Source organism: Mizuhopecten yessoensis, unplaced genomic scaffold (assembly GCF_002113885.1).
Source record: "Mizuhopecten yessoensis strain PY_sf001 unplaced genomic scaffold, ASM211388v2 scaffold3091, whole genome shotgun sequence".
In the NCBI taxonomy this organism is placed as follows: Eukaryota; Metazoa; Mollusca; class Bivalvia; order Pectinida; family Pectinidae; genus Mizuhopecten; species Mizuhopecten yessoensis.
The window spans coordinates 560617-576221 of record NW_018404871.1 but is presented as its reverse complement, the minus strand read 5'-3'; the positions used below and the strand labels follow the sequence as shown (position 1 = coordinate 576221).

Below are 15605 nucleotides of genomic sequence, written 5' to 3'. Positions count from 1 at the left end.
GGACAAGGTTACTACCATTGACCAGGAAGGGCAGCAATTATAATGAAGGTCAAGGGTTCAAATCCTGGTCTTACCTCGTTGCAATATCATTACTTTGATGGAGAAATCTGTTATTGTTCCATGTTATTTTGTTTACATTTTATATTTTCATCTTTATTTTTTTTTTTCAAGAAAATTCTGCAAATATGGCTGATCAACAAACTTTTAAGTCACTCTTTTCCAAGCTTTCGGGCTTAGCCCTTTGTCAGGGATTAAATGTCTTATCAAATTTAAAATAATGCAGAAAAAATAATTTCAGTGCATATTTTAAGTTTTTGGCAGTGGTATGAGGCTCCTTAATTAACTAGTCCCCTTCACTCCAATTGACATTAGTTAACAGGTTCTGAACCCCTGGGGGACAGGTGTGATAGATTGGTCACACCTTCGTGGTGTTGTGCCAGACTTTACAACCCAGGGGCACCCAGGTTGTGTGTCGCTGTAACGCTCCGAGAGCAGACGGTGGCAAGTTTTCATGATAAATGGGACGATCAGGCACTTAAATGATTATTATATTTGTGTCTAGTTTTGTTTAAGTTTAAATAATATGTTTCTCATTCATCAATAAATAATCATTTTCCTATTGTGTATTGTGACACATACATTGTACACATGGTGATATATTAAGTAAGGTGATCATAGCGGACACTTTAGGCTTTAATTAAATATAAACTGATTGTATGAATAATGCCTTAGTTCAACAATTTTAAAAATTTGCTTTAAATGATTAAATTAAATAACAGAAATGATTTTGATAGCAGGAATAACCATACTAATTAGATTAGATGATTTATTTTGATTGCAATCAGTAGATAAATGTATGTATTTTTATTACAATTCAACATTCTTTATGATGAAAATTATTCTGAAAAATACTTAATCATCAATCTTCAGTAAGCTATCAATTCTATTTAACCCTTTCATCACTGCAAGACCATAATGAACTCATCCCAATTAATGCATGGTAGAGTCTACTCAAGTTACCTAGGGGTGGAAGGGTTAAATCACATTTCCCTAAACACACTAAATTGTGTTGTTTTTTGTTCAGAGAGAAACGAAATAGCCAGTGTGATTATCTGGTTTTGTGCATGCAAGAATTTTAAACAATGATAGCTAGATTACTTTTTTTTCAACTCTATAGTTCTAAAAAGAAATACTTGTTTGAGAACAGATAAATTAAAGACAAAAGAAAGGCCTGGCATTAAAATGCCAACAAATGAAGAAAGCTTGGGAAAGATTGAATTTTGGATTAGTAAGTGAGGTGGTAGACCAAGGAAAGGATTAACTAGTGGGTTAGTAAGTGAGAGGGGAGACCTTGGGAAGGATTAACTATTGGATTAGTAAGTGAGATGGGAGACCTTGGGAAGGATTAACTATTGGATTAGTAAATGAGATGGGAGACCTTGGGAAGGATTAACTATTGGATAAGTAAGTGAGATGAGAGACCTTGGGAAGGATTAACTATTGGATTAGTAAGTGAGATGGGAGACCTTGGGAAGGATTAACTATACTTAATAAGTGTGGTGGGATACCTAGATAAAGATTAATAATTAAATTAGTAAGTGTGGTGGAGACCAAAGAAAGGATTAACTATTGGATTAGTAAGTGAGATGGAGATAGGTTCATTTATAATGGATGTGAGAAGTTCGGGAAGAATCAATTTGTTAGGGAATAATTATTCAATGTCACTAAAAATCAGAGTTGTATACTATAAAGATAATCAGTTTGTATTTACCATTATAAATATACTTAAGAACCATTATGTTTTATATCATACAACATGACATATATAAATCAGTTATTACAATACTTATATGCTATAGAATTGTAGATAATTATCACCAGCCTATGTAGATTATCACGATCTGTACTCACTGAATCGTTGTCTTCAGATCTTATTTGTTTCACAAGTGGTGAAATGGCGTGATAGTAAAGATAATTCTTACCTGGTGAAGTGATTGTTTTACCTGAGGGAATATTGTACAAAGTGGAGTCTTTAAGTACTTGATGGCTGCAGGGTAAAAAAAGTGTTGGAATTTGTACATTATTAGTCGGATTGATGACTACCAGTGTAGCCGTTCGCGTAAAATACTTTCACGTTATTTGTTTTTGATGCCATATATATACTAGTCAACAGATTTTTATCTTCTGAAATGCAAATGATTTGAATGTAAAAAGGAGAAATGCGTTGGCAGTGTGGCCTTGCTATGGTAAATAAACACTGATTTTGAATGTAAATTATTGTCCATAGATTTCCTATGTAAACCTTTATCATTTTAGTCCTTTCATTAAAGCAGTTTGGTCTGTCGTCAAAATAAAGAGGTTGTTGGCATACAGAGGTGAATGTTCCTCCATTGATCTTGTTGCTATAGAGAGGTTTTTGGTATACAGAGGTGAATGTTTCTCCATTGATTTAGTTGCTATAGAGAGGTTGTTGGTATACAGAGGTGAATATTCCTCTATTGATCTTGTTGTTATAGAGAGGTTGTTGGTATACAGAGGTGACATGTTCCTCCACTTATTGTCACTATAGAGAGGTTGTTGGTATACAGAGGTGAATATTCCTCTATTGATCTTGTTGTTATAGAGAGGTTGTTGGTATACAGAGGTGACATGTTCCTCCACTGATCATTGATATAGAGAGGTTGTTGGTATACAGAGGTGAATATTCCTCTGTTGATCTAGTTGCTATAGCAAGGTTGTTTGAGTACAAAGGTGAATATTCCTCCATTGATTTAGTTGCTATAGAGAGATTGTTGATATAGAGGTGACATGGTCCACCATTTGATAAAGTCTTAATATAGAGGTTGTAGGTATACAGAGGTGACATTCCCCTTTATTGATTTAGTCGTTTTATAGAGGTTGTTGGTATACAGAGGTGACACATTCCTCCATTGATCTTGTCGCTATAGAGAGGTTGTTGGTATACAGAAATAACCTATTCCTTCACTGATATGATCAATTTAGAATAAACTCTTTATCCACTATAGTCTGGTCACTATAAAGAGGTTGTTACAATCTTTTACCAGTAATAAGCCCATGCCTGGTAATAGGCCCACCTCCCAGTTAATATACAGATATTAACTGTTATTCTGATGATTTGGTCACAGCTGGATAAGTTTTTAGTATACAAAGGTAGTATGTTCATTAACTTGGTCAGTTAAGAGAGGTTGTCAGTATATTAGATCTACCCTTAGAGGTGACATGTACCTCAAATGATCTGTTCATTAAAGAGACATCATTGTTTCAAATTGATTTGTTCTTCTTATGACCTGGTCAGTTTAGACAGGTTTTCAATATACAGAGGTGATTAGTTTCCTCTAAGACCTGGTCAATTTAGACATGTTTTCTGTATACAGAGGTGATTTATTTCTTCTAGACCTGGTCAGTTTGGACAGGTTTTCAGTATACAGGGGTGATTAGTTCCTTCTAGATCTAGTCAGTTTAGACAGGTTGTTGATATATATATATATATAGGTGATCTGCCCTGTAGCCATAGCCACTTGTAAGTGCTTGCCCAGCCGTGATAGGGAGGGAGAAATGAGCATTGGTCATGCATGATCAAATGTTCGTTATGTGGCTCAGCCTTCTGTCCTCCATGTCTTTATATCTGGATAATGAATCAGGGAAATTAAGGCTTTGATATGGTGACTGGTGGGAGGAGGGCTTCTGTTGGGATGATCCATGGCTTAGCCTGGACCATACATCTCTGTGGTAAATGTGATTGTGTGGTGACCATCTTTATTTCTGTACAGTAAATGGCCTATCTGGTGATCTCCCAAAAACGTCCTTGTGTTAACAATATTAGTACTGGGTCTTCTGATTCTTCTTTCAGGTATTCTTCTTAACAAGTTGTCTTTAGACCATAACATTAGACCATAACATTTAAAGTGTTAAAGGTGCTTAACTCATTCACCCCTACATATTTTAACTGTACTTGCCCAGTCTGGGATTTGGTAAGGTTCAAATGTGATTTTAGGGGTGAATGGGTTAAGGAAGCTTACCGTATACACGTGCACCTGCACAACAGGTATGCTGTGCGCAGAAAATAGGTCAATAGTCTAATGAGTGCAAAATTTCAAGTAAAAAGTAAAATATTGTCTAGACCATAACTTTTAAACCATTAAGGATATCTTAATGGAACTTAATTAATAAAATATGTGTGCGTCACCCACAGAAGGTGTGCTGTGAAATGTATATAGCTCAACTTTAACCTCTTGCTGAAAGGTTAAATAAATCCAAAACAAATGAGAATATATATGGCTAATAAGGGGAGCCCTATGGTATTGGTCATACAACCAAATGTTAACTCTCATTTATTTCTGTGCAGTTGATGTCTTCTCGTCAAAATCTCCTGTGATGAATGTCCTTGTGTCGTGGTCATCTACCTGAAATATGTATGTGTGCAGGTGCATATTGTGAAATCTTTCTCAGCAGGTACCTACTTCTAAATGACACCTGTTGATAATGGACGCTGACAATTTTGAATTTGGTTCTGTATGATTTCCGTCAAAGTGTTTGCTCTTTAAGAGTCAAGAAATACAACCTTTGCCATGAGATACATTTTCCATGATTTGAGACGTGTGTATATTTATAATGGTCACAACCATGTCTAGGGGGTCACCTACACAGCAATTGCCTGTCATTTACGGTAATCCCAACCATTGTGTGACTAAATCTCATGAAGGACCACATGACTGAAATAACCTGTACAAAGAGTCCACTTGATCTGTTATATAAGGATTGACCTTCATTTTCAGACGGCGTATACGGTAGTATGAATTCAGTTGGCAACGAACATATTTTAACACACACCATAGAATATGTTAGTTGCCAACTGCGTTTATACTACCATATATGCCATCAAAAGGAAGGTCAATCCTTATGTTTACGTACAATTTTTTTAAAAAAACAAACAGACGTTGAAGCGGGTTGCTAAGATTATAATGTGCATCCATGGAATAAGAAGTTTGCCAGCATCCCTTTGTTGTATAATCAGACACAATGGATCCCAAATATGGTCCATGTTTCTAGATGTTGAAGGAACCGAACAATGGCTGCAGTCATCGAGCAGTTATCTCGCTGAAGCGTGAACGGCACCATATTTGAAACAAGTTTAACTAATTTATACTCAGCCAGAGTTTGCTAAGCTGAAGAAGGGAGAAATGTTAATATAATATTTTACTTGTCTATGGATGATGGGACCAAATGAGTGTACGTCTGAAAAAAAACATATATACATGTATATAGGATCTTACATGAGTTTCCATTTCATATGAGATTTATGAAACGAGGCTAAGATTCATTTCAATTTAGCGAGCTTCTGGCGAGCTAAACTAAACAAATCATGAGGAGTGTCATAAATTTTATATGAAATGAAAACGTGTGTAGGATCCTTTTTACCACATAATCAAGATCAGTGGCATTTATTCGCGTAAAATGACAATTTTCATGCAACCTTAAAATGTAAAAAGCCGCCATTTTTGACTCCAGCGTGTATAAGTCTGTGGCGTCATGTACTTGTCCTAGGCGTGACGTCACAATTGAAACAATTGAAACTTACAACCAATCAGAGGGGTAATAGGTCATATTACAAGGGTTAAAATGCAAAATAAATATGACATGGGTATGTATATTCACTGGATAATGCAGTACATTATGTGATAAAATATAGAGTCTTCATGATTTAATTGCTGGTATATCTATCTTTATAATTCTAGCAAAATAGATGTGTGTGTGTTTAATGTACCTTAAAACAGACTGTACCTGTGACATGCGTTTCAAACTTTGAAGCTGTCAGTTCAACCTGTAGCTGAGTGATTAGAGTCACATAAACAGATACTATACCCCAAAGGGAATACCTGCTGCATACCTGTAAAAATTTTGATGGTAATCTCGTTAGTAAGGCTCTCACAGGTGTGCGTGTATACTTACCTGTCATTTTACCTGTGTTTGCGCCCATGTTTATTTGTACACAGATATATACTGATGGTTTTATAGTAATTTCCACCTGTATGTGTGTATAAGGACTATCAAGGCTTGGAGTAAATATAATATACCCTGGTATTAATGGTCAGTGACATCTTAAGTCATAAACAGCGGGAGGTGATTAGGGTACAGTGATATAATAATACCACAGGATGTCGACGGACTAGCTAGAACATTAGTTGTTCGTGCTACTTATATATAGTAGAGGGTCATGTGAGGAAACTGTTGAAGTACTGACAAACCATAAAACAGTTATTTTAGATGTGGTGTACCTGGAAAGTCTGTCAGGAAAATATTTACTGATATAACAATAGGATTTGGAATTAATCGGAAGTAGATTTAGAAAGAAAAAAATAATATGAAAGGTGTCACTAATTTAAAGTAAAGACATTTGATCGGTGGGAAGTTATTTACGTGCCAAACAGGGTACAAAAATACATTGGTGTGGGCTAAAGGTGTAACAAATCGGGATAGTTCTTAATTTTCACTGTCAGCCATTCAAATGACGGTTTGTACAGCGATAAAATTTACCATATCTTATAAAACTCTAAATTTCAGTTATAAGAATCTAGTTTGATATTTTTATCTGGAGAATACATTTTTTTTGTGGTAAGACATCTGATCGTTAGGTACATAGGATATTGACCAGAGTATATAACATGTGTGTGTGATGCCAAATCATTAACTGTTTCCCAAGGGAAGATTTCCTGGAGAGAGAAAAAAAAGGAAATTAATAATCCAGTGTGCTATTTGGAACAGGATATATGTTATATATAATTTTCTCTGAGTGTTCACTCCTGGATTCTTACATGTCACAGAATATAGCTGAACAAGGATCAAGTTTTCTTGGGAAGATACAGATGATGGAGACAGGTAACCATGACAACTTGTGCTTACGATCTTTCTTCACGGCAGAAGTTTTATAAAAATAAGTAACGTAATTATATTTTCGATTACTTTGTAAAAATCTACTTCTGATCAACGCTTTATTTTCATATTTAAAGTTCTGATCAACATTTTATTTAAAAATTATATAAAAAAAATATCCTACGACTTTTGAGGATGCAAAAGTTGCATGGAGTCATATAACACACTATGTCTTTCCCGTGTGATTGGTGATTTTTGACATTAATCATTACTAATGACTCGTCATTGTTTCAATTAATGATTAGATTTCATTAACAATAAAGTCTTGAATAATTCATTCATTAAGTATATGTTTGCTATTTTGTGACCATAGCATACCAAATATATGTGCCCCATCACTTAATTGTCCCTTTCACCACTGTAGACCATAATGGACTCGTCCAGATCAATGGGTGGGAGAGTCTACTAAAATTGCATAGGGGTGAAAGGGTTAAACATACACCTATTCTTTCGACATGATTTATACTTATGCTAGTTGAAAAAAGCAACAATTATGTTTTTTTCTTTATTTTTTTTCTTCAATTTTGGACGGTTTTGTAATCATATCAATTTTACATAAATGCAATTTACCTAGGGCACTTATTAAGTGAATACAGTATGCAATAATTGATACGAAAACTTATGGTTGCTTAATACCTGTATTATAAAAAAGTTGGCTAAACATGACTACTATTTTCACCTATATTTTCTGCATCGCTAATTTGGATTACACTTGTAATGCTGTAAATGCAGCTACTTGACACATAGTACATGTACATATATAACAAAACAGAAGAGAATTGCTGTGGTTTCGGCTTATAGGAGATACAAATCTAGCTGACTTGTCACTGTTCTGCTTGAAGTATTATTGCTTGTTAATGGCTGAAATCTTTTTGTCAGGTAAATCGTAATTTAAAAACTGCTGTTTGTTAGTAATTTATGGGGTGGTGGCATGGGGTGGCCCAGTGAATAGTGCACTTGCCTATCACCAAGGCGGCCAGAGTTTGATTCCCTGATCGGATGTGAAAAGGTATATAGGTTCACCTGCCCAACCATATGCATATCATGTGGGCCTTCTCCGGATACTCCGGTTTCCTCCCACATTAAGACCCCTGTGCGCTAATTACATCAGGGCCAACAAGAGTGATTGATATAAGTTGGAATGACTTGTTTCATAATTGCTGTAAAATAAATCAAGTTTATATATTTTGTTAGTAATAGAGTTAAATTTCAGGCAATTTGTAACTAAAGTTGAATAATTTAATCTTGCTTGTAACAAGCATTTTCATTGGCTTAAACATTTATGTTATCAGCCCATAACGTAAAAAAATGATTTCCCTGTTTGTAACGTCACTTTTGATTGGCTGATACAGCAGCGCAATATTTTTTGAGAGAAAAGAGTCCATCAATAAAAGTGGATTTCCACAGGGATTGTGTATAGTAGATTAAATTATAAGGTTTAACTTGAATATATTTTTCATGTTATGGAGCTATAACACAAAAAACCGGAGTGTACTCTCATCATAAACCGTGAAGCGGTTTATTTAGAGTACACTCCGGTTTTTTGTGTTATATCGATCTCCATAACATGAAAAATATATTCAAGTTAATCCTTAAATATTAGGTAATTTTAGATCATATTATTAAGAATGCAAAATAATTTACATTTGTAATTGAGTAAAGAGAATGTCGATGAGACTTGTATATATGAAGGTAATGACACGTATGGATCACACAAAGTTAAACTGTTTGGATGAACAGAGGACCAGTGCTTGAGGTAGCAACATATATCCATTCTGTTGTGTACTGTTCGGATTCGGTACAGAAATAATGGCTACAATTAAGTTAATACAACCCTTCAAAGCTTTTAACGCCGCGTCACAAATAGCCAAATCAGTGGTTCGAACATCTGTCCCCGAAGCCTATTTTATGAAACAAATTATCTTATAAGTTTTGCCTATTTTGTTACAGCTTTTATTTCATTTCTTTCCTAACCGTTGTATTTTTTGGGGGATATTCTGATATCATTAACATTTTCATTTGTTGGAAAACGTCTAGATTTGTGTTAACGCTGTCTGTGTCGTTCGTGAGATTTCATTTTTTTTTTTTACGTTTCCCCTTAATCCATCTAGTATACAGAGTCAAAAACCTATTACATACATTTTGATGTGTGTTTCAAACAAAGTTGACTCTAAAAGCCCTTCACAACTCTTCATCTCCAGAATCTATATATGTATACAGTTACACGGAGACTATAAAAGGTATTGTCTGAAAATGCATTTACTTAATACATTTAAAACAAAAAGATGACTCGAGATTTACGAAGACGGATCGTAGATGGAGATGAAAGGTGTTAAGACCGTCCCGAGCAATAGACGTACGCAGGCTTATCCCAATGCTGGTTTATGTTGGGGGCCAGATACAAATCAAAATCTTGTGTTATTTCTAATGGAGTGTATTTCATCGAGCCATGCTTTCGCTGACGACTGTAACACAGCTCATTTCTCTCACAATCCCCCCGAGGGCTTATTCATATTTAGCAAGTTTGAATTTTTTCTTCCATGTCTGTCAGTTTTCCTTTCAAAGTGCAACAGACTATTAAACTCCTGTCAGTTTTGTAAGGAAATAACAGACATATTAGCACACTAAATCATGGCTTTACTTATCTCTCATCCCAAGGACTGAAGCGATCTGAAATATTCAGTGAAATAACCATCACATTGTCAGGCGGCGAGTAGGAGTTGTCTCCCTCTAGGTGATAGTAACCCTGACAGCTCGGAATCCTGAAAGATAGAAGTGGTGTGACATGTACAGATCAAAGCAGACGTGGAAGCATGAAGAAAATGTTTAATTCTTCACAGATATTTTAATCACAGTTTATATATTTTAAAGACTTAAGTTTGTTAAAGGTTTATAGCATCACTTTGCAAATCTTCAAAATTTTCATGGGAGAAACTAGAATCTAAACATGTCCTAAAAAGGACTTACAATTACCCCTATTTGACAAAAAAAAAAGAAATAAAAACAGAGAATAGGCTCATCTGTGAATTGAAGTTTTTGAGTTTCAGCAAAAAGCATGAGGATAGGAATTCTAGTCAGAATTTCAAAAAGAAAGAAAAATGAGGGTGAAAAAGAGTCTTTCTCTATAGAAAAAAAGGAAGATTTGGCAAATAGCAATGGTTTTACGCTTGAATAAAATGTAAAATAGTTACTTTCCTGTCTTTTTCAACGGGAAACACAAACAATTGATGTTATAACAGTGTATAAGGAAGAGGATTTTGAAAAAATGAAATATTTGTTTTTCAGGCGATATCTCCATGAAAAGTCAGCCGGTTAATATAGCGATCGAGTAGTATGTTGAAGATATATGTCACTGTACGTATTTCAGTGTTTAACTATGTATCAGCAACAACTACAGAGAAAACAGCCATACATAAAGTATATGATGAACGAATTTCCTTGTTGCAATAAAAATGGTGGGCTTTGAAGAAAATGGTAATTGATTTTTTTGTTTTGTTGAAGCATAGAAAAAAAAAATGCAAACATATATAACAGTTTTCCAATTACGCATAATTGATCAAAAGTGAGAGATTTATTGTCATTTCAAATTTATTTAAATATAATTTGTTATTAATATGCTGTTTACCAATAAAATTTTAATCAGTTTCGTTAGGAAAAAAAAAGAAAATGTTTGTATTTCTCTCCTCTATTACAACATCATATTTACAGAAGATTATCATCATTACAATATTCTTTCTATTTTCTTTTGTCAAAATTTCGATCAATTGAGATTTATTATCGTTCTTGAACTACTGGTATAAATAAGACCATACAGTGTAATCTTCAAATGTTTTACTCCTGATCATTGGGGTCGTGATATCATTTGATGTAGAGACGGCCCTGTTGTATGGTGATAGTCTCTGCTTCACCTGGGTGAGTTTTCCAAACAGTGATTTAACGTACTAGCCCAGAGGAAGATGGATTGGATGATTGTATGTAGGAAGGTGTATTGTTCAAACCTGTCATTTATCAGCTGTTTATGTACTGTCAATATCACAACTGATCACAACAAGTGGTTTTCTTATTGTGTTTTGATACTTTAAAGGTAAACATTCAGACACATTGTTATTTGATATTTTAAAGGTAAACATTCAGACACATTGTTATTTTCTATTTTAAAGGTAAACATTCAGACACATTGTATTTTGATATTTTAAAGGTAAACATTCAGACACATTGTATTTTGATACTTTAAAGGTAAACATTCAGGCACATTGTGTTTTGATACTTTAAAGGGAAACATTCAGACACATTGTATTTTGATATTTTAAAGGGAAACATTTAGACACAATGTATTTTGATATTTTAAAGGGAAACATTCAGACACATTGTGTTTTGATACTTTAAAGGGAAACATTCAGACACAATGTATTTTGATATTTTAAAGGTAAACATTCAGACACATTGTATTTTGATATTTTAAAGGTAAACATTCAGACAATGTATTTTGATATTTTAAAGGTATACATTCAGACACATTGTATTTTGATATTTTAAAGGTAAACATTTAGACACATTGTGTTTTGATACTTACATTAAGACTCATTGTATTTTGATATTTTAAAGATAAACATTTAGACACATTGTATTTTGATATTTTAAAGGTAAACATTCAGACACAATGTATTTTGATATTTTAAAGATAAACATTTAGACACATTGTATTTTGATACTTACATTTAGACACATTGTTGAAGCATCGAGGTAAACATCATAGGTACCGTGAACATTAAGACACTGTAATGTAGATACATTGTGAGTATACACTTGTTACTGAAAATAGAATTTTCTAGAATCTAACATTGACGTTTGAGGTACGAGATTGAACTACAAATACAGTAGGAAACATTTCATAACCACAGCCCATTTCTAAAGAAAATCACTGCCAAAGTTACAACAAATGTTGCTTAAGATGGGTTTTTTTTTGGGGGGGGGGGGGGGATCCATGCATATTGTTTTGTAAAAGAATTATTGTCTCAATCTATCAAAATAATTTAGATATATATCAGAGTAGTCCTTGTTTCTCCATGTAACCAAAACTTGTTACTTTCTATAGACTTCTTATCTAAATTATATTAATATTTTAGATTATGCTATATTAGCGTATAACTACCAGGTATGTGAATTTTTATTGTTTGCTATATTAGCATGTATGTATATTAGGCACATGCCATTTAATTGATGAAATACCTTTGCATGAAACTTTATGCATTCTGCGATACTCTTAACTAAGATAACTGTGATATAACCTTACCTCAGGTATATATGTCGATTGCATCAATATATATGTAACTTTTAACTAGCACATGTATTTTACTAGCAAGATTACCATGTTTATTTATATATCGATTGCGTAAACATGTTATTTTATCTAACACATGTATTTTACTAACAAGAGGACCATGTGGAAGATTAGCCTTTGGCTAAACATGTATTTTATCCTCAATAGATAAAGTTTATTATTGTAAGTAGTCAAATCTTGAAGAAGCTATAGCTAACAGGTAATAAATCTGGGCCTGGATATATCTGTTCGAAAATGGAACCAATCGTTTAATTCAGTTATATGCTTTTATTAGTGTTGGAAAAAGAAATACAAGAGTGGAAAGATTTGTTTTCAATTTACCGTGGAATATTTACAGAATTGATTGAGAAGTTTTCTTCTAGAGTTTTGTAATATTTTCTAAGGAATGTTGAAATTTCAATTGATATGTCATCAGTAATCAATATTATTAAACTATATTGCTGAAACTCATTACAAAATTAATTAAAATGTTGTTAATTTAACATCAAGATTTTAAATTGAATGCAATCATTTAAATTTGAATTTCCGTCGAACTTTTGAAACGAAACGAATCCCGCTGATTAGCATGTTTCATCGTCTTTTATAATTTTTCTGTTCTACCAAGGAATACATGAAATTGATGTCATTGTAAATTGCGTTAGTTTGGCTGATTTGAATACATAACGGAATTGCACCTCCGAAGCTAATTTTCAATAGTTGGATTATCAACCAACTTTCTGAGTTGAAAAAATAAGGTAAATTGATTACCGTGGAAACACAAATTTTCAGGAGTTTCCCGTGGTTATAATTACACAGGGGTCTTGGGAATTGAGATATTTTAGAACTAATTGTATTAGCAACTGTTCCTTCATTAATTCAAATTTTATCAGATCGTAGCTCAATGTGTTATGCCATTCCTTAATGCTTTGAAAACGTTTATTACATTATGCATCACTTGTTTTATATTTTTTAATTCCCGGGGATTTCAATAAAATTGAATTTAGGTCCCAAACTTCTTGTAATTGGTGACAATTATTTCCTTCAAATGACAAAATTAAAATCTTTCCGGTAGTAAAACCTGGTGATTATCGCATACTTTAATTTTCTGCTAGTTAAGATAGACTATTAAACCATTCCCAGAGAGTCAAGTCGGGAATAAAAAAAAACGCCCATTGTGTGAGAAGGTTATTTCCTTCCGTTAAACTACAAAGAAATTTGCGAAGATTAAGAATGCAGTCTTGTGTAGTTTGTTTAAGATTTGTGACCTGTGTTTCAGTCATCCACTTCTGACATGCAAACAAGTATTAAATTCATTGTATTTACTTGAGGGATGTAGTTTGTGAGGGTATGTTACCTTTTATTCCCAAATAGTATAGATTTATTAGAGTCCAGGTGTGACTTTACAACTAATCTCTGTGTGGAGAAGCACCTCAGGTCAATGGCCGATGACCAGTGGGACCTGTTCGTTTATACGGAACAACTGGTAGGTCCGTTACCGGGTCGACCTTATTTCATAAACGAACAACTCTGGTACAACCGGCTCAACCGTTTGTACCTCGATAAAAGAAAACGGCCCAGATAGATTGGAGGTCCAGTGTTCAAATCAATATTGTAACTGTTTCGTTCTTTACAGATAATACTGTGTACACCCTTATCCCAGATATGGTTTTTACTCCAGGACGTGATGTACTTCGATTATAAAATAATATTGCGAGACTTTGACTTGTATTCTGTTAATTTGCATTGTGGTCTTTTTCTGTCATGTGGTAACCTGCCCTTCAAAATCACCCTGGGGGTGAGTTGCAATTCCCTATGGGGTCACTATGAAAAGTTGAAGTCAAAATTGGATTTTTCTGTATGGTAAAGTTAACTCAGAATTATCTGAATAAGGTTTAAATTCTTTTATTATACAATGTAGATATCAAGATCTTTATATTTTTATCTCTTCACTTTTAATTGATCGACATTTTAACATGCAAGCTTCCGAGTGTCTATCACTGAAGCCCATGGATAAATGATGTTGAATAATAACAGGTAACTTCCGCAACAAATTCGCTGGGAACTTTTACTATAAGTTTCAGTTTTAGAAATTGGTTTCAACTCCAAAAACAATCATACGACCATGAGATGGTAAATTCCATTTTAAAAAAGTTGCATGATATTTCGGCAAAAAGACGGGTAAAAAAAAAGCGATATTGCAGCCAATTCTCTTGAATTTTTATTGAATACAATAAAATGGTTTTTGGTATCGAAATGTTTGTAAATGTATTTTAGGTTCAAATTATCTTTTTAGTATTCCCAAATTTAAAAGCAGGAAAGTAATTTGAGATTTTATGTCATACGGAGCCCATACTGCAACATATTCAGTGATGTTTAATAGTTATTTCTTATGATAGGTTGCTTTTCTTCCACATATACAATTTCGAATGTAGGTTCTAGCATTTTGAATGTTTCCGTCAGGACTTGAGATTTTCTCATTTGTGGAATGTTATTACCTAAGAAATCTAATAGAAAACCTGCTAGATGTTCAATTATTTTACAGATATATAAAACGGTAGGAAATCGTGGCGCCAGGTGATAAATGAAGCGTTAGTAAGTGGTCATGACTTGCAGTAGTGACAGGTGTGTTCTGTTATTGATGGGTTAGAAGGGTGGGATAGAAACCTGAAACAGAATGTTACCGGTCGTTAGGGCATCACCCAGGTGACTTCTCCTTCTGAAAATATTTATAGGGGATCGTCGCAAACCAGGTTAACTTTTGATATACATGACCACAGAGTGTACTGAACCAGTAATGAACTGTGAGTTTTTTGGTGAGATTAAGGTGGAATTTATGCTGGTTTTAAGTCAAACCATTTGTAGAAGGTACGTATAAGTATCTCCAGAGAGAGGACCATAAAATTGCTTCTCTTCATTTAAAGGTCAGACAAGTAGAAGGATTCCTTCTAACAAGAAATTGTATTCTTTCTTCACTAATGAACAAAACATGTTCTGATTTGATGTCCAGAGAATTTTTCAGTTAGCTATTCACTTATTCAAGTTGTCAGAAAGCACAGGGTGTCAGTGCTAATGTTTTCAGAAAGGACATGTTATCAATTATACAGGTTGTCAGAAAGGACAGGATATCAATTATACAGGTTGTCAGAAAGGACAGGTTATATATTATACAGGTTGTCAGAAAGGACAGGTTATATATTATACAGGTTGTCAGAACGGACAGGTTATCAATGATACAAGTTGTCAGAAAGGACAGGGTATCAAACATACAGGTTGTCAGAAAGGACAGGGTATCAAACATACAGGTTGTCAGAAAGGACAGGGGGTATCAATTATA

The 15605-nt window shown here is 33.9% G+C and overlaps 1 protein-coding gene across 1 annotated transcript in view; it reads left to right on the top strand.

The window, feature by feature from the left end:
- Positions 1-5998: 5998 nt before the first annotated feature.
- Positions 5999-15605, top strand: part of LOC110446972 (LIM domain only protein 3-like) — a 161353-nt gene continuing 151746 nt past the window's right edge. The window contains exon 1 of the mRNA XM_021492328.1: positions 5999-6897. Within this exon, the coding sequence (XP_021348003.1) occupies positions 6789-6897 (109 nt within the window). The 5' untranslated portion in view covers positions 5999-6788. The remainder of the gene's footprint in view (positions 6898-15605) is intronic.